We start from the raw sequence: 14,895 nt of genomic DNA on the forward strand, positions 1-14,895 counted from the left end.
CATTCCACTAAGCTCTCTATCTCCTTCCTGTACTCCGACTCATCACTGTTTGAGATACGGCCTACAATGGTGGTATCACCTGCAAACTTGTAGAATGAGTTAGAGCAGTATCTGGCCATACAGTCATGAGTATATAGGGAGTAGAGGGCTGAGGACGCAGCTTAATGGGGCACCAGTGTTGAGAATAATTGCGCCAGAGGTATTGCTGCCTATCCTTCACTGATCGCGGTCTGTTGGTTAGAAAGTCAAGGATCCGGTTACAGAGGGAGGTGTTGAGTCCTAGGTCCCAGAGTTTGGTGACGTTTGCTTGGGATTATAGTATTGAAGGCAGAGCTGTAGTCAATAAACAATAGTCAAACATAGGTGCCTTTACCATCTAGATGCTCCAGAACTGAGTGTAGTGCCAGGGAAATGGCATCCGCTGTAGACCTGTTTCATAGAACATAGAACACTACAGCACAGTACAGGCCCTTCGGCCCACAAAGTTGTGCTGACATTTTATCCTGCTCTAAGATCTATCTAACTCTTCTTACCCTATTGTTTTGGCAATAGGCAAATTGCAGTGGGTCGAGATTGTCTGGGAGGCTGGAGTTGATGCATGCCATGACCAGCCTCTCAAAGCACTTCATGATGGTGGATGTCAGAGGCACTGATCGGTAGTCATTGAGCCATGTTACCTTGCTTTTCTTTGGTACTGGGATGATAGTGGTCTTCTTAAAACAGGTGGGAACCTCAGATTGAAGCAGGGAGAGGTTAAGTATGTCTGCAAATACTTCTGCCAGCTGATCAGCACAAGATCTGAGCACATGGCCAGGGACACCATCTGGGCCAGATGCTTTCCTCATGTTCACTCTCCAGAAGACTGATCTTACATCCCCAATGGTGACCACAGGTTCAGTTGCATTGGAGACTATTAGGGTGGGTGGTGAGAGTCCACTTCCCTTCTGTTCAAAACGCGCATAGAATGCGGTAAGCTCATCAGGAAGGGATGCGCTGTTGTTAACTATGCAGCCCGTCTTGTCTTCTAGTCTATTATGGCATGTAAGCCCTGCCATAACTGTCGGCTGGTCTGGGACTCTATTTTGAGTTGGTATTGCCTCTTGGCATTCCTGATAGCTTTCCAAAGGTCATATTTCGATTTCTTGTACATAGGAAATATCAGCAGGACTTGGTCGCATGATGCCTCGAGCACGTTCTGCCATTCAACAAGGTCATGGTCGATTTTCTACCTCAACATCATTTCTCTGCCTTATCCCACATCCCTTGATTTCTCCAATATCTAGAAGTCCACCAATTTCATTTTTCAATGCTGGCAATCACAGAGCATCCAGCCTTGAGTGAAGAAATTTCTCCTCAATTCATTTTTAAATGACCTATACCTTATTTTGTGACGGTGATTAGGGATGGACAAAAATACCAGCCCAGCTTTGCCAGTGCTGTTGCATTTGGCAAATAAATAAATAATCTAAATCTACCTTTATTTTTTTATTTGGCCGCAGAGGGAACAGGTTTCCTCACAGAGCTTTAATTTGTAAATGAGAGTATTATGAACTACAAAGATAATAAAAATATTCAGCAGGATATAAAAAGGCTAGTGGAATAGACAATGCATGGCAGATGAAGTTTAATGCCAAATGTTGGGTTATGTATTTTGGTTGGAAGAATGAGGAGAGGCAACTCGGAATGAAGGATACAGTTCCAAAAGGAAGGCAGGAATAGAGGGAGCTGGGGTAGATGTGCACAAGTTATTGAAAGTGCCAGAGCAGGTTGAGAAAGTGGTTAATAGAGTCCCAGACATACACATCTCTGGCTTAATCAATAGAGGCATCAACTATAAAAGCAGGCAAGTTGTGGCGAACTTTATAAACAATAGTCTGGGTGCAACTGCAGTATTGTGTTTAATTTTTGTTTCCTCATTATAGGAAGGATGTGAAGGCATTAGAGGGTCCAGACAAGATTTATGAGAATGGTTCTTAGAATAAGGAATAACAGTTACAAGGATAGATTAGAGAACCTGTGGCTGTTTTCTTTAGAGAAGAAAAGGCTGAGGGGAAATCTAAAATCTTCCTGGGGGGTTTCAACAGAGACTGTTCCTGTTGGTGGAGGGGTTAAGTACTAGAAGTCACAAGTACAAACTAAAGGGGAAGAAAGTTAATAGAGACACGAGAAAAATCATTTTTCTACAGCATGTAGCTGGAAAACAGAATGCATGCCTGCAGATGTGATGGAGGCAGATTCCATGGCGGCTTTCAAAAGGGAGTCAGGTGGAAATGTGGTGAGAAAAAAATTGCAAGATTCTGGAGAAGGCGACAGGAATGGAACTAATGAGTCACTCTGGTAGAGAGCTGGCAGAAATCTAATGGGCTGAAAAGCCTTCTTCATGCTGTAACCATTCTGTGATCAATTTTGTCTTTAAGGCCTCCCAGCACAAGGTGGCAATGTTGTTCCTCCAAATTCCATTTCTCTTGGTCTGGATGACAGTTTAAGAACAAGGACACAGGAAACACACCATAATTTGTATTTTCTCTTTATAATTCCCCTTATTTCACAGACTTTAACACTTTTTTGTTCATCTTATCTATCTCTAACTGCCCTCATTAATCCATTGGCCAGGTTACTTCATCATCAGCTTATTATCATGACAACTTTGGCCATAAGACCATAAGACATAGGAGCAGAATTAGGCCATTCAGCCCATCGAGTGTGCTCTGCCATTCGATCTCTGCAGATTTACTTTTCCCTCTCAACTCCAGTCTCCTGCCTTCTCCCCGTACCCTTTGATACCCTTACTAATCAAGAACCTATCAACCTCCACTTTAAATATACCCAATGACTTGACCTCCACCTCTGGCAATGAATTCCATAGATTCACCACCCTCTGGCTAAAGAAATTCCTCCTCATCTCTGTTCTAAAGGGACGTCCTTCTATTCTGAGGCTGTGCCTCTGGTCCTAGACTCTCCCACTACTGGAAACATCCTCTCCATGTCCAGTCTATCCAGGCCTTTCAGTATTCAGTAGGTTTCAATGAGATCCCCCCTCAGCCTTCTAAACTCCCAGCGAGTACTGGCCCAGAGCCATCAAACGCTCCTCATACGTTAACCCTTCCATTCCCAGGATCACTCTTGAAAACCTCATCTGGACCCTCTCCAATGCCAGCACATCCTTCCTTAGATATGGGGCCCAAAACTGCTCACAATACTCTAAATGTGGTCTGACCAACACCTTATAAAGCCTCAGTATTACCTCCTTGCTTTTATATTCTAGTCCTCTCGAAATTAATGCTAACATTGCATTTTCCTTCTTTACTACTGAAGGCCTCACTCCTTAGGAGATATTCTATTTGACCTGTTGATCCCTCCCCCATCCTCTCTGTGACTTCAAACTAACGTTTTCTCTCTTTCTCAGTTTTAACGATGGATCTTTGACATCAAATGCTAACTTTGTTTCTCTATCCGCAGATACTGCCTGACCTGCTGAGTGTTCCCAACATTTTCTGTTTTCATTATCATATGAATCAGGAGCAAGAGTAGGCCAATATAGCCCCTTGAGTTATCCAGTAAGATCATGGATGACCTTTCTTATAATTCCTAACAATGTAAATGGATAAATAGAAACCTTTTTGGCCCATTAACTCTGTGTAGGCTCTCAGAGTAATCCCCTTCTCCACTAATATTCCCTATAACCTATCTCCCCACATTCCCATCAACTCCCCCAGATTCTACCAAGGGGCAGTTTTACATTGGCCAACTAACCTACCAACTCACACATTTTTGGGATGTGGGAATGAAACTGGAGCACCTAGAGGAAACCTATGTGCTGACAGGGAGAATGTGCAACCTCCACATGGCCAGCACTGGAGGTCAGGATTGAATCCAGGTTGTTGCAGCTGTGGGGCAGCAGCTCTACTTGTTGCTCATTGTGCCACCATGCTGCTTGTTGGCCTCAATTTCACCCTCCTGCTGATGCACATTATTCTTGATCCCCATGCAGTTCACAAAATCTATCTCAGTTTTGAAAACAATTAAATGTTCTTTTGATCAATAGTAAGCATTTGTGATTTCATGCCAGCCTGGTCTTATATTTCAAATTACAGAAATATTTTTCTCAGGTAAATTTCTGATATTTATTTTTATTTTACCAACTGTATTTCAGTCCTTATTTGTTACAGGTTGAGGTTCACCCCCTTGATACTTCCCACTCCTTTACTTGGACATAGCATCCATTAAGATGTACTCTTATCCTAAATCTGAAAGGCTAAGGCAGGATTGGGGCTGTTGCATTTGTTGTAAGTCAGTCCCTGCACTCTCCTCCCACTCCCTCTGGTTTCACGTCCCCTTTCATTACTTCTCTTATTCTCACCACCTAATAAGCTCCTTCTTGAAAGGTTTCTGAGCACGACAGTTGTCTTTTTTCAAAATTCTTATATCACTTATTCAATTTATAACATTATATGGGCCGTTCCTGGGTTATGAGCACCCGACTTAAGGACACCTGTACATACCAGCGAGCTCCCAAAACATTATTAAATTCAGACCAATGGACATACATACATTCATTCCTATAAACGGCAGGAGAAGTTTCCTCCCTCTCTCCACTTTTAGTAATTGTTCTTTCTTATCAGTCTTATGTGTTTTTGATGCCATTCATTACAAAACCGTGGAGATATGGTTACCATACTGTGATTTTTGTGTATTTTCTGACATGGATGAAATCAACTTCAGGACATCAGTAACGTGGAACCCATTTGTTACCTGGGGGTGGTCTGCAAGAACTTAAAGAGTTACTTCCTGCTGGTTACAATTAGGCCGAAGGGGTAGATAGTGAATTAATGTCATTTTGTTATTGTAAGGTTCACTAAGGAACTATGTTGTTAAATGAAAATATACTAATTTGTCAATGTTATACTCCATCACTCACTGGTGCCTAGTATTCTATGTAATAAATATAGATTGTATCATCAAGTAGCACATTGGCATGGTAGAGTTCAGAATCAGAATTCTTATCACTGAAATATGACATGAAATTTGTTGTTTTTCGGCAGCAGTACAGTGCAAAGACATAAAAATCGATAAATTACAAAATAAAGAAATAGTGCAAAAAAGGAATAATGAGGTTGTGTTCATGGGTCGTTCGGAAATCTGATGGCAGAGGAGAAGACGCTGTTGAATGAACACACTTGAAATCTAACTGACAAAATCTATTCTTGAAAACAATCACAGTGACAGTGATTAAGTGAGTGAAAACGAAAAGTCTACATTACATGAGTAGTTAAAAAACATATTGTGCTGTGGGTGTAACCATAGGTTGTGATAGCTCCACAGTTCCAGCCTTTGATGGACTGGCAGGCCAAAGACATTGTGGAGCTATTCAGAAAATTTAAATAAAAGTGTAAGTCAACATTCAGTAGTTTTCTGAAGTCCAAGTGTGATAAACAGCAGGTCAGCTATATCCTTCTGTGAACAGAAGAGGAAGGATTTGATTTTTTCTGCAGCTGGGAAATCTTGAGATCTTTGAAAAAACTTAGCACACACTCTGAGCCAGGACTGATCACTGGAGCCTCAGACATAACTTCCAAAACATGAAATAGGAAGCAGGTAACCCTGTTGTTAATTTCCTTATCTAGTTTAGAAATACATCAAATAAATCCAAATTTAAGCAAATGCATGAAAGGTTAGTGGACTAATTCATTTATCTAGATGTGCAGAAGGCTTGGTAAGGAAGGAGGAAGGCTTTATAGAATGGGCTATATAGATATAGCCAGAGCACAGAAAGAAGTTAAGTCACCCACTGCAACAACCCTGTTGTTTTTACATTTTTCTATGATCTGCCTTCATATCTGCTGCTCTATGTCCTGCTGGCTAATGGGAGGCCGATAATAGAACCCCATCAATGTGATTGCAACTTTCTTATTCATGAGCTCTGTTCATATGGCCTCACTGGATGAGCCCTTCAGGATGTCCTCTTTAAGTGCAGCCGTGACATTTTCCCTGATCGGTAGGGAAACCCCCCTACTTCTTCTGCATCCCTCTCTATCGTGTCTGAAACATCTACACCCTGGAACATTGGGCTGCCAGTCTTGCCTTTCTCTTAACCAAGTCCCTGAAATGGCCACCACATCATAGTTCCATGTACTAATCCAGGAACTAAGATCATTTGCCTTATCCATAATACTCTTTGCATTGAAATAAATACAATTCAAACCATCAATCCTACTGTGTTCCTCAACTGGGCCCTGCCTGTTCTTCCTATTAGACTCACTTGACCTAACCTCTATCTTCCTCTCAATCCCTCCACTTGTTGACCTAATACTCTGGTTCCCCCTCTCCACCCCCACCATGCTAGTTTAAACATTCCTAAGTAGCATTTACAAACCTTCCTGCAAGGATATTGGTGTCCCTCCAGTTTAAGTGCAACAGGTTCCACCAATCCTGGAAGAACACCCAATGATCCATTATCTGAAGTTCTCCTTCCTACACCAGCTCTTTAGCCATGCATTCAATTAGACAATCTTCCTATTTCTTGCCTCACTCTTACATGGTACAGGGAGTAATCCCAAGTTTAGAGGCCCTGCCTTTTAACTTTCTACTCAACTCGCAAAATTCCCTCATCCCTCTTCCTGCATATGTCATTCGTACTAATTTGACGACGACCTCTGGTTGCTCGGTCTCCCTTTCAGAATGTCCTGTGCCCAGTCAGAGACATCCTTGACCCTGACACTAGGGAGGCAAAACACCATCCTGAAGTCTCACTCGTTGCCACAGAAATGCTTGTCTATGCCCCTAACTATGGAGTCCCCATCACTACCGCTTGCCTGGACTTTGACCTACCCTGCTGTATAACAGAGCCAGTCATGGCACCACTGATCTGGCTGCTGCTGACATTTTACCTGAGAGACTATTCACATCCATGAATCTCCTATCTACAACGCTTTCTGCCTCTGTATGCTCCTCAGTGAGTCCAGCTGCCACTCAACTGATCCACATGGTCTAAGAGGAGCTGCAACTGGACACACCTGCTGCAGACATAGTCATCAGCGACACTTGAATGCTCCCTGATCGTGAAAGAAAATTATTATCCAAAAGAAGATATCTTAAAAGAATACAATCTCATACTAACAATGCAGAGGGGAAGAAAACATTCATAACATGGAACAACACAAATGAAATGAACATACAAAGAGAAAAAAGTGAATTACATGCTCTGTATCACAAAATAGAAGGACCAATTTTCATGACTCTGTGCAGTTGTGAAGAACTACAGTTGATTTAAATAAACCACAGGGTAAAGAAAACATTAATGAAAACTGAAAGTAACATAACAATTGAAAAACACCCTCCAGGAAAATGCAGAATGGGCCTAACCAAAAGGTACTCAAGCGTCCTGATAGATGTTTTGAGATTTTAAATATGACAACGCCATTGATTCCCAACGAAAGCCAAAAATGCACCATCCAGATAATGCACCAATTGAGTTGAGGAGGAAACCTGAAAATGAACACCTGGAGGTAGAGCAGAAGGGAGTAACAGCAAAAGTCACCAAACCTATAGACTTGGTAAACTCCATTGTGAAGAGAGAGAAACTCCAGATGTGATCTCACCAATGCTCTATATAACTGAAGCATACATAACCTCCCAACTTTTGTATTTAATTCCCTTTGCTATAAACAATAGCATCTTGTTACCTTTCCCAATTATCTGCTGTACCTATGTAATGGTGTTTTGCAAATCATGCACCAGGTCATCCAATTCCCTTTGCATCACAAAGCTCTGCAATCTTTCATCGTTTCGATTATATTCTTTTTTATTTTTATGGTCAAAAAGTGCAATTTCATATTTGCCTACTCACTTAAACTATCCATATCTTTATGTACCCTCCTCATATCCTCTTCACAACTTAACTTTCCTATTACCTTTATGTCATTAACAAATGTAGTTCCCATACCATCAGTTGCTTTGTCCCAAATCATTTATACAAATTGTAAATTGCTGAGGCCCCAACAACAATCCCATTGGCAGACCACTCGTTACATTTTGCTACTCAGAAAAATACCCTTTTATGTCTATTCTCTGCTTTTTGTTAGCCAGCAAATCTTATATACATACCTACATCTACCACCTACACCAAGAGTTTTTTTTATTTTCCACAATAACCTTTGCAGCATCTTATCAAAAGCCTTCTGGAAATCTAAGTATACTACATGCACCAGTTCCCCTTTATCACAGCACACATTACTTCTTCAAAGAATTCCAACAAAGTGATCAAACATAATTTCCCTTTCAGAACGTCATTGATTTTGCCTGAATACCTTGAATCTTTCTAAAGGTCCTACTTTAATATCTTTAATAATACCTTCCAACATTTTCCTTGTGACAGGTGTTAACCTAACTGGCCTGTAGTTTCCTGCTTTCTGTTTCCCTCCCTTTTACAATAAAAAGAACCACATTTGCTGTTTTCCAGTCTAATCGAACAATACCCAAATCTAGGGAATTTTGAAAGATTAAAACCATCAACAATCTCGTTAGCCACTTTTAGGATCCCAGAATGGGGACTTGTCAGTCTACAACTCCAACAATTTGTTCAGTACCACTTCCCTGGGCGTTGTAATTTTTCTGAGTTCTTCCCTGACTTCCAGTTCCCAACTTAAAGCTATTTCAGGGATGTTACTTGTAACCTCTGTGGTAAAGATTGATATATCATTTGAATTCATTTGCCATCTTTTCATTTTCCATTACTACATGCCAGACTGACTCTGTATAGAACCAAATCTCACTTTTGTTCACTTTTGAACAGCATTAAAGTTTCAGATTGATGACCCCACAGAAATGGAGAAATGCTAATTATAAAATGCAAAATAATTTTTAAAACATAGTAACGGAATCAAGGGAAAATGTACATAATGATGACAATGACGTAAAAGATCAGCCATGATCTTATTGAATGATTGAAATAAAAATAAAAATGCTGAAAACACTCAGCAGGTCAGGTAGCATATAGAGTCATTGAGAGATACAGCAAGAAAACAGGCCCTTCAGCTGACTGAGTCTGCACTGACCATCAACCACCCATTTTTACACTAATTCTACCCTCATCTACTTCATATTTCCCACAATCCTATCACCTCCCCTCCAGATTCTAACTCTCGTTTACACACTAGGACAATGTGGCTAATTAGCTTACTAACCCGCACATTTTTGAGATGTGAGAGGAAGTGGAGCACCCAGAGAAAACCCACACAGTCAAAGGGCAAACGTGTTAGCTCCACACAGACACCTCCAGAGCTTAAGATTGTATCTGGGTCACTGGAGCTGTGAGGCAGTGATTCTACTAGCTGTGTCAGAAAAAGAAAAAGAATTAACATTTCAGGTCAAAGATCCTTTGTCAGAATTAGGAAAGAGAGAAAACAAGTTAATGTTATGATGCAGACGAGGATGAAAAGGGCAAAGGGAATATTTCTGATAGGTTCAGGTTAGGACTGCTGTGGTGATTAGTGGTTGTTGAAGTCATCTGGTTGATGGGTTAATGAGAGAGAGAGAGAAAATGAAAGTGAAAAAGAGAAATAGAGAGAGAATTAGAAAAAGAGAAAGTGAGAGAAAGAAAGAAAGAGAGAGAAAACAAGGGAGAGGGAGAGAATTAGAAAGAAAGAGGAGAGAGGGAGGAAGGGAGTAAAAAGAGAGAAAAAGAGGGGGAGAAAGAAAGAGGGAGAGTAAAAAAAAGTGAGGGGGGAGAGTGAGAGATATGCAAATGCAAAACTGTACAAAATGCCCACCAAGTCAGGCTATGCTAGTGTTGAAAGAAAAGTGATATTATAGATGGATGATCTATAGCAGAACTGTCAGTTCTGATACAAAACAGAGAAAGTGAGTTACCTGGGTGTGTTGAATTTTGAACTGAGTCCAAAACATGATTGCTGTTTCTCTGGCTTATATTGAGCCTCATTGTAACAGTTTAGGAGGCCACGGACAGATAGGTCGGGGTGGATTCAGAATGGAAAATTACAGTAATACACAATTGAAAACTTAGAGTCACTTCCAAGGACTGAACACAGGTGGTCCGCAATTAAGTCACCCAGTTTGCATTTAGTTTGTCCAACGTGGAGGAGACTACATTGTGAGCACGAAATGTAGTATCAATGGTGAAGAAGGCAAATGGCATGCTTGCCTTCATAGGTCAGGGCACAGAATTTAAAAGTTGCGATATCATACTGCAACTTTACAAAAGACTAATGAGACTGCATTTGGAGTATTATGTTCTGGTCACCATACTACAGGAAAGATATAATTGAGCTGGAGAGAATGCAACAGAGATTTACCAGGATGTTGTATGGATTGGAAGATTTTGATTACTTGAGAGATTGGATGTTCCCTGGACCAAAGGAGGCCGAGGCATGACCTGATAGAAGTGCATAACTTTATAAGCGGCATTGATAGGTTAGACAGTCAGAATCTTTTTCCCATGGTTGAGGTATCAAAAACAAGAGGGCATTGGTTTAAGGTGAGAGGAAGTTTTGAGGGGAAAGGTTTGAGGGGAAAGTTTTTGAGAGTGATTGATAACAGGAACTGCCAAAGAGGTGGAATCAGATACAATCACTATGTTTAACAGATATCTAGACAGGCACTTCAATAGGTGAGGCATAAAAAGATATGGTCCTAATGTAGGCAAATGGGATTAGTGTAGATGGCCAGAAGGTCAGCATTGGATGTGGTGTGCCGAAGGACCCGTTTCGGCACACCACAACTACATGACTCAATAAATTGGAAGAAGTGCAAGTGAATCAGTGCTTCACCTGGAAAACTTGTTAGGTTCTTAGATGGTGGGAAAGGAAGAGGTAAAAGGACAGATATTGTATCCATAGCTTATCTCCACATCAACCATGGCATCACCCTATGAGAGATATTCCCTTTGGCTCCAACTTTCACCTTCCTCTCCTCTCAGATTCCATCATCTGCAGCCCTTTGTTGTCTCCACTTCACTATCTTCATCCTTCCCTCCCCTACCTGACTCCATCTGCCAATGAACCACTCATCACGTGGATCCACCTATCACTTGCCATCTCTTTCTAACCTTCCCCCGCTTCGGCTCTTTTTCTTCATATTTGCCCTTTCACTCTTTCAATTCAGATGAAGCGTCTTGACCTAAAATGTCTATTGTTCATTTCCCTCCACAGAATCTACCTGACCCTCTGAGTTCCTCCAGCAATTCGGTTCTACAGCATCCGCAGTCTTTAGTATCTCCCCTCCGAAATGTACCTTTGTTTATCTTTCCCAATTTGCTGAATGTTACCAGTATTTTATTTCACATTGCCAGCATCTACTGTTCTTATTTTTATTTACTGAATGGTCGTCCAGTCACGAAATGTCGAATTGGCCTCCCGCTGCTTCTAGTTCTTGGGCCCTTCGAGAAAGGACTTCTGGGCGACGACTTCAATTTTGAGGGGTTAGCCCCATAAGAAGACTTGGCCCTGGTTTATTCAAGAGACACGGTTCCCACTGATTGTATTCCACAGAAAGCCTCCCATTCAAATCCTCCGACCACAGCGACGCCAACTTCACATTTACCGTGGGAGGCCAACTGACGCATGCGTGGTGCGCGAGAGCTCACCGCATATTCACGCGTGCGCAGTGGTTTTGCGTAAATCGGCGCATGCGCAGTGTGTTCGGGCCGGGTTCCTGCAAGTGTTTGAACAGGAAGGCGGACATGTTGATCAGGAAAAGAAAGTTACAACTGACGGCTAGATTTTCAGGAAGGAAAAAGATTGTTCTGCATTCTTGTCGTCTTTGAGAAAGAATCCGGAGGATAATAATCTTCGTTACTTTTTGTTTTGAAACAAGTTTGGAGTGAATTTAAGTGAGCTGCTGGTTGTGCGATTTACGTTAAGCGATGTACACAGAGGATGTTAAATGCGCGCCGTGCAATCCGGTGTGAAGAAATATTTGCAGAAGTTCATTTTCCTGAACTGAAGCTGTCAAGATACCAGATGTGTTATCCAGGCCTTTAACTGGACCCTGTTACAGGAGCTTGAAAGCGCGTTTTTCTTCAAATTGAACTTTTAAGGCAAAATTACACATTTCTACTTCAATACGTAGATGACGAATGTATATATATATATTATATATATATGAGGTATATTTTTTTAAGTACAAATCAGAGTACATATTTTTTTGGTATACGAGCCACTGCCTCCTTAGGTTTTGAAGAGGAACAGGAAGTTTTTATTTATATTTAAATGCGGCAAAAATTTTCAGAAACTTCATGGAAGGTTTTACGGTTCCTAATGTTGGAAAAAATGTTGGGTGAAGCTATGTCGTGAAGCGGTTTGCAACGATTGTTAAATACATCTCTTCGAGGCTTATGAAGTGACTGGTGTCATATCGGAAGTGCTTATTTTATATCGATTTTGTTTAATTGGAACAAAACTTAATAAAATAACAGGACACAATGTCGTCTGGAGAAAGTTTGGAGGATCGGTTTGAAAAAATTGAATCCATGTTAAAGGATCCCAAATGCGAAGTGAACTGCGAAAGTTTGCTGGTAGGTGAAGTCCAATGCATTATTTGTGATGCTTCAGCTGTCTTTTTCAAGTATAGATGTGATCTTTCAAATGTCAGACCGAGATTCATAATGGACAGTTTTCAAAAATTTATTCCTTTATTCCCACCAATACGTTTTGTATGATTAGTGAGATTGTTTCCGTTACGATCTAATCAAATCAACTATTGAATTTGATTTGTACAGTATTTTGGAATAATCCAGTACTTATTATATTACTTTTTGTAATGCTCTTGTAATGCATCTTGTTGTCTTTGCTTTATTGCTAATATAGAAGAATAGAGTTCCTGATTTTTAAAATCAGATGGATTTAATGCTAATGTGATTTATAAATGGAAGTTAGTACTAATACTTCTGATCAAGAAGGAGATCCAGCTAAAACAAATTGAATATTAATGATTACTGCTCATTTTTATCTAAAACATGACGGGGAGCTTTCGGATGAACTAAGGAAGATTGGAAAAAGTTAACTTTTATTTTCCATGATTGTGACTTGGTATGCATAATTAAAATTTTCTGTGTTATCAAGATGCTGCTTCTGGGCAATTATAATGCTCCCTGTTGCATTTCCTATATTACAGAAGTGACTATACTTCAAAAGGTATTTGTCCACAAAGTATTTTGGGGCATCCAAAGATAAAAAGGGATGTATAAATGCTGGTCTTTTCAGTCATAACTTGTGCTTTGTAGATGATGTAGATATTTGTGTAAGGTTTGGGGAGGGAGTCACAGATCTGCCTCTGTAATCCCTTTTAGCCAATGTATTGGTTATGCCTGGTTTAGTTTGCTTTTGTTCATTGGCTACCTTCAAGGTGTTGATGGAGGACTTGGTGTTGCAACTGGTGTTTGGTTTGGATGTTGAGCTTTTACTTGAAAATGGTAAGCTGTATGGTACTTGTTTTCTGCTAATTTTATTTCAAAGTAAGCCTGAATGTTTTCTGGATCTTGCTGTAAACTGGCATTGTACTTAGTTGCATTTCTAAAAAAAAACCTGAATCCAGTTAAATACAACAGCTTCTTGGGTTCATTCTTGAAGCCCTGTTGAGGTTTCTCATTTCACTGGTGATCACTTTGTATATTTGACTTCCTTTTTGTAAAATAGTGCTTCTTTATTTCCGTTTTTTTTGTTGTCCTTCATTTGTAATTACCTTCACTTACACTTGTTTTGAATTTCAGAAGAGCTTACTTGGATCCAACTTCTCCAGACTTGGTGATATTGAATTGAGTAATGCAGAATAGTTATTGAGTAACTGCACTCAACGCTATTAGTAGTTCTTCACCATCTGAATAATTGGGTGGGGGGGGGAAAAGAATTCTGATAATGTAGTAATTGACCAGGTTAGATGCATCCCTGGCGAATTTTTAAATTTATGTAATCTACAGACAACAATGCAGCCAGCAACTATACTCGAGCTGACCTTCAAGCAAACTAAACTCTTTGCAATCTAGCAATATTTGTCACAAAGATTTTCCAATTCCCACCATCAGTTGTTGTCACACAAAAATTATAGGGAATTGCTGCATCCTGATATAATTGTCATCAAGCTGGTTGAGTCGCCAACTATATTGAAGAATGAAGATGGCAAACCAAAAAGTGAAAACCACTTATTTTTCATATTTTTATTCATCATTTTACAGAAAGCAAAAATTGAATCATATAGGTGTGGTTAAGGTACAAGCTAAAATATCCAAAGTCTTAAAATTCCATACTTTATCATTTAAAAAAAACATATTTTACTTTAATTTTTAAGGTGAAATAACAACAGATTGTAAGATTAGGTTTATTGAGCCAGGCAGGGTGTTGCCTGTAATAATGACTTGGTGTATTGTTAAAACTCATTGACACTTCATTCACAGATAAGAATGTCATTTTATAGTGAATGGTTTGTACGTATTTGCTGTTTTGATCTCTGCTTGTTATATTATAGCAGGATGCAAAAATGGCCCTGTAAAGGTGCAGAAATTACTGATAGCAATTTGAATTTAGCTCTGCATCTGCACTTGTTGCTGTCAGATTTCCTCTATGTAGAGGCCCTCAACTTTATCCTGAGGAGTTGAGAGTGCAAGTCTGGGAGAGTGGGCAGATGGAGGGCAGGGAGACTCGGGACTGGTGAGTGGAGAGTAGGAGTGTGGTGAGTTGGGGCCCAGTGAATGGAGATCAGGAATCTGGGGAGTGGAGAGATGTGGGCCCAGTCACAACCTGATCCTGACTACCAGTACAACCAAGGAGTGAGCATTTAAAAAATAATCCTGACTACTTAAATAGAGTGTCAAAAGCTGGGCAGGCAATGTGTTGTAACATGTGGTTACTGGTGGACACCATAGTGACCTTACCTGCAGCTAGTGTT

General features: G+C 40.3%; 1 protein-coding gene across 1 annotated transcript in view; it reads left to right on the top strand.

The window, feature by feature from the left end:
- Positions 1–11,681: 11,681 nt before the first annotated feature.
- Positions 11,682–14,895, top strand: part of rock1 (Rho-associated, coiled-coil containing protein kinase 1) — a 107,964-nt gene continuing 104,750 nt past the window's right edge. The window contains exon 1 of the mRNA XM_052023028.1: positions 11,682–12,529. Coding sequence (XP_051878988.1) covers positions 12,437–12,529 — 93 coding nt within the window. The 5' untranslated portion in view covers positions 11,682–12,436. The remainder of the gene's footprint in view (positions 12,530–14,895) is intronic.

The sequence above is a fragment of the Pristis pectinata genome, chromosome 9 (assembly GCF_009764475.1).
Source record: "Pristis pectinata isolate sPriPec2 chromosome 9, sPriPec2.1.pri, whole genome shotgun sequence".
NCBI classification, from domain to species: domain Eukaryota; kingdom Metazoa; phylum Chordata; class Chondrichthyes; order Rhinopristiformes; family Pristidae; genus Pristis; species Pristis pectinata.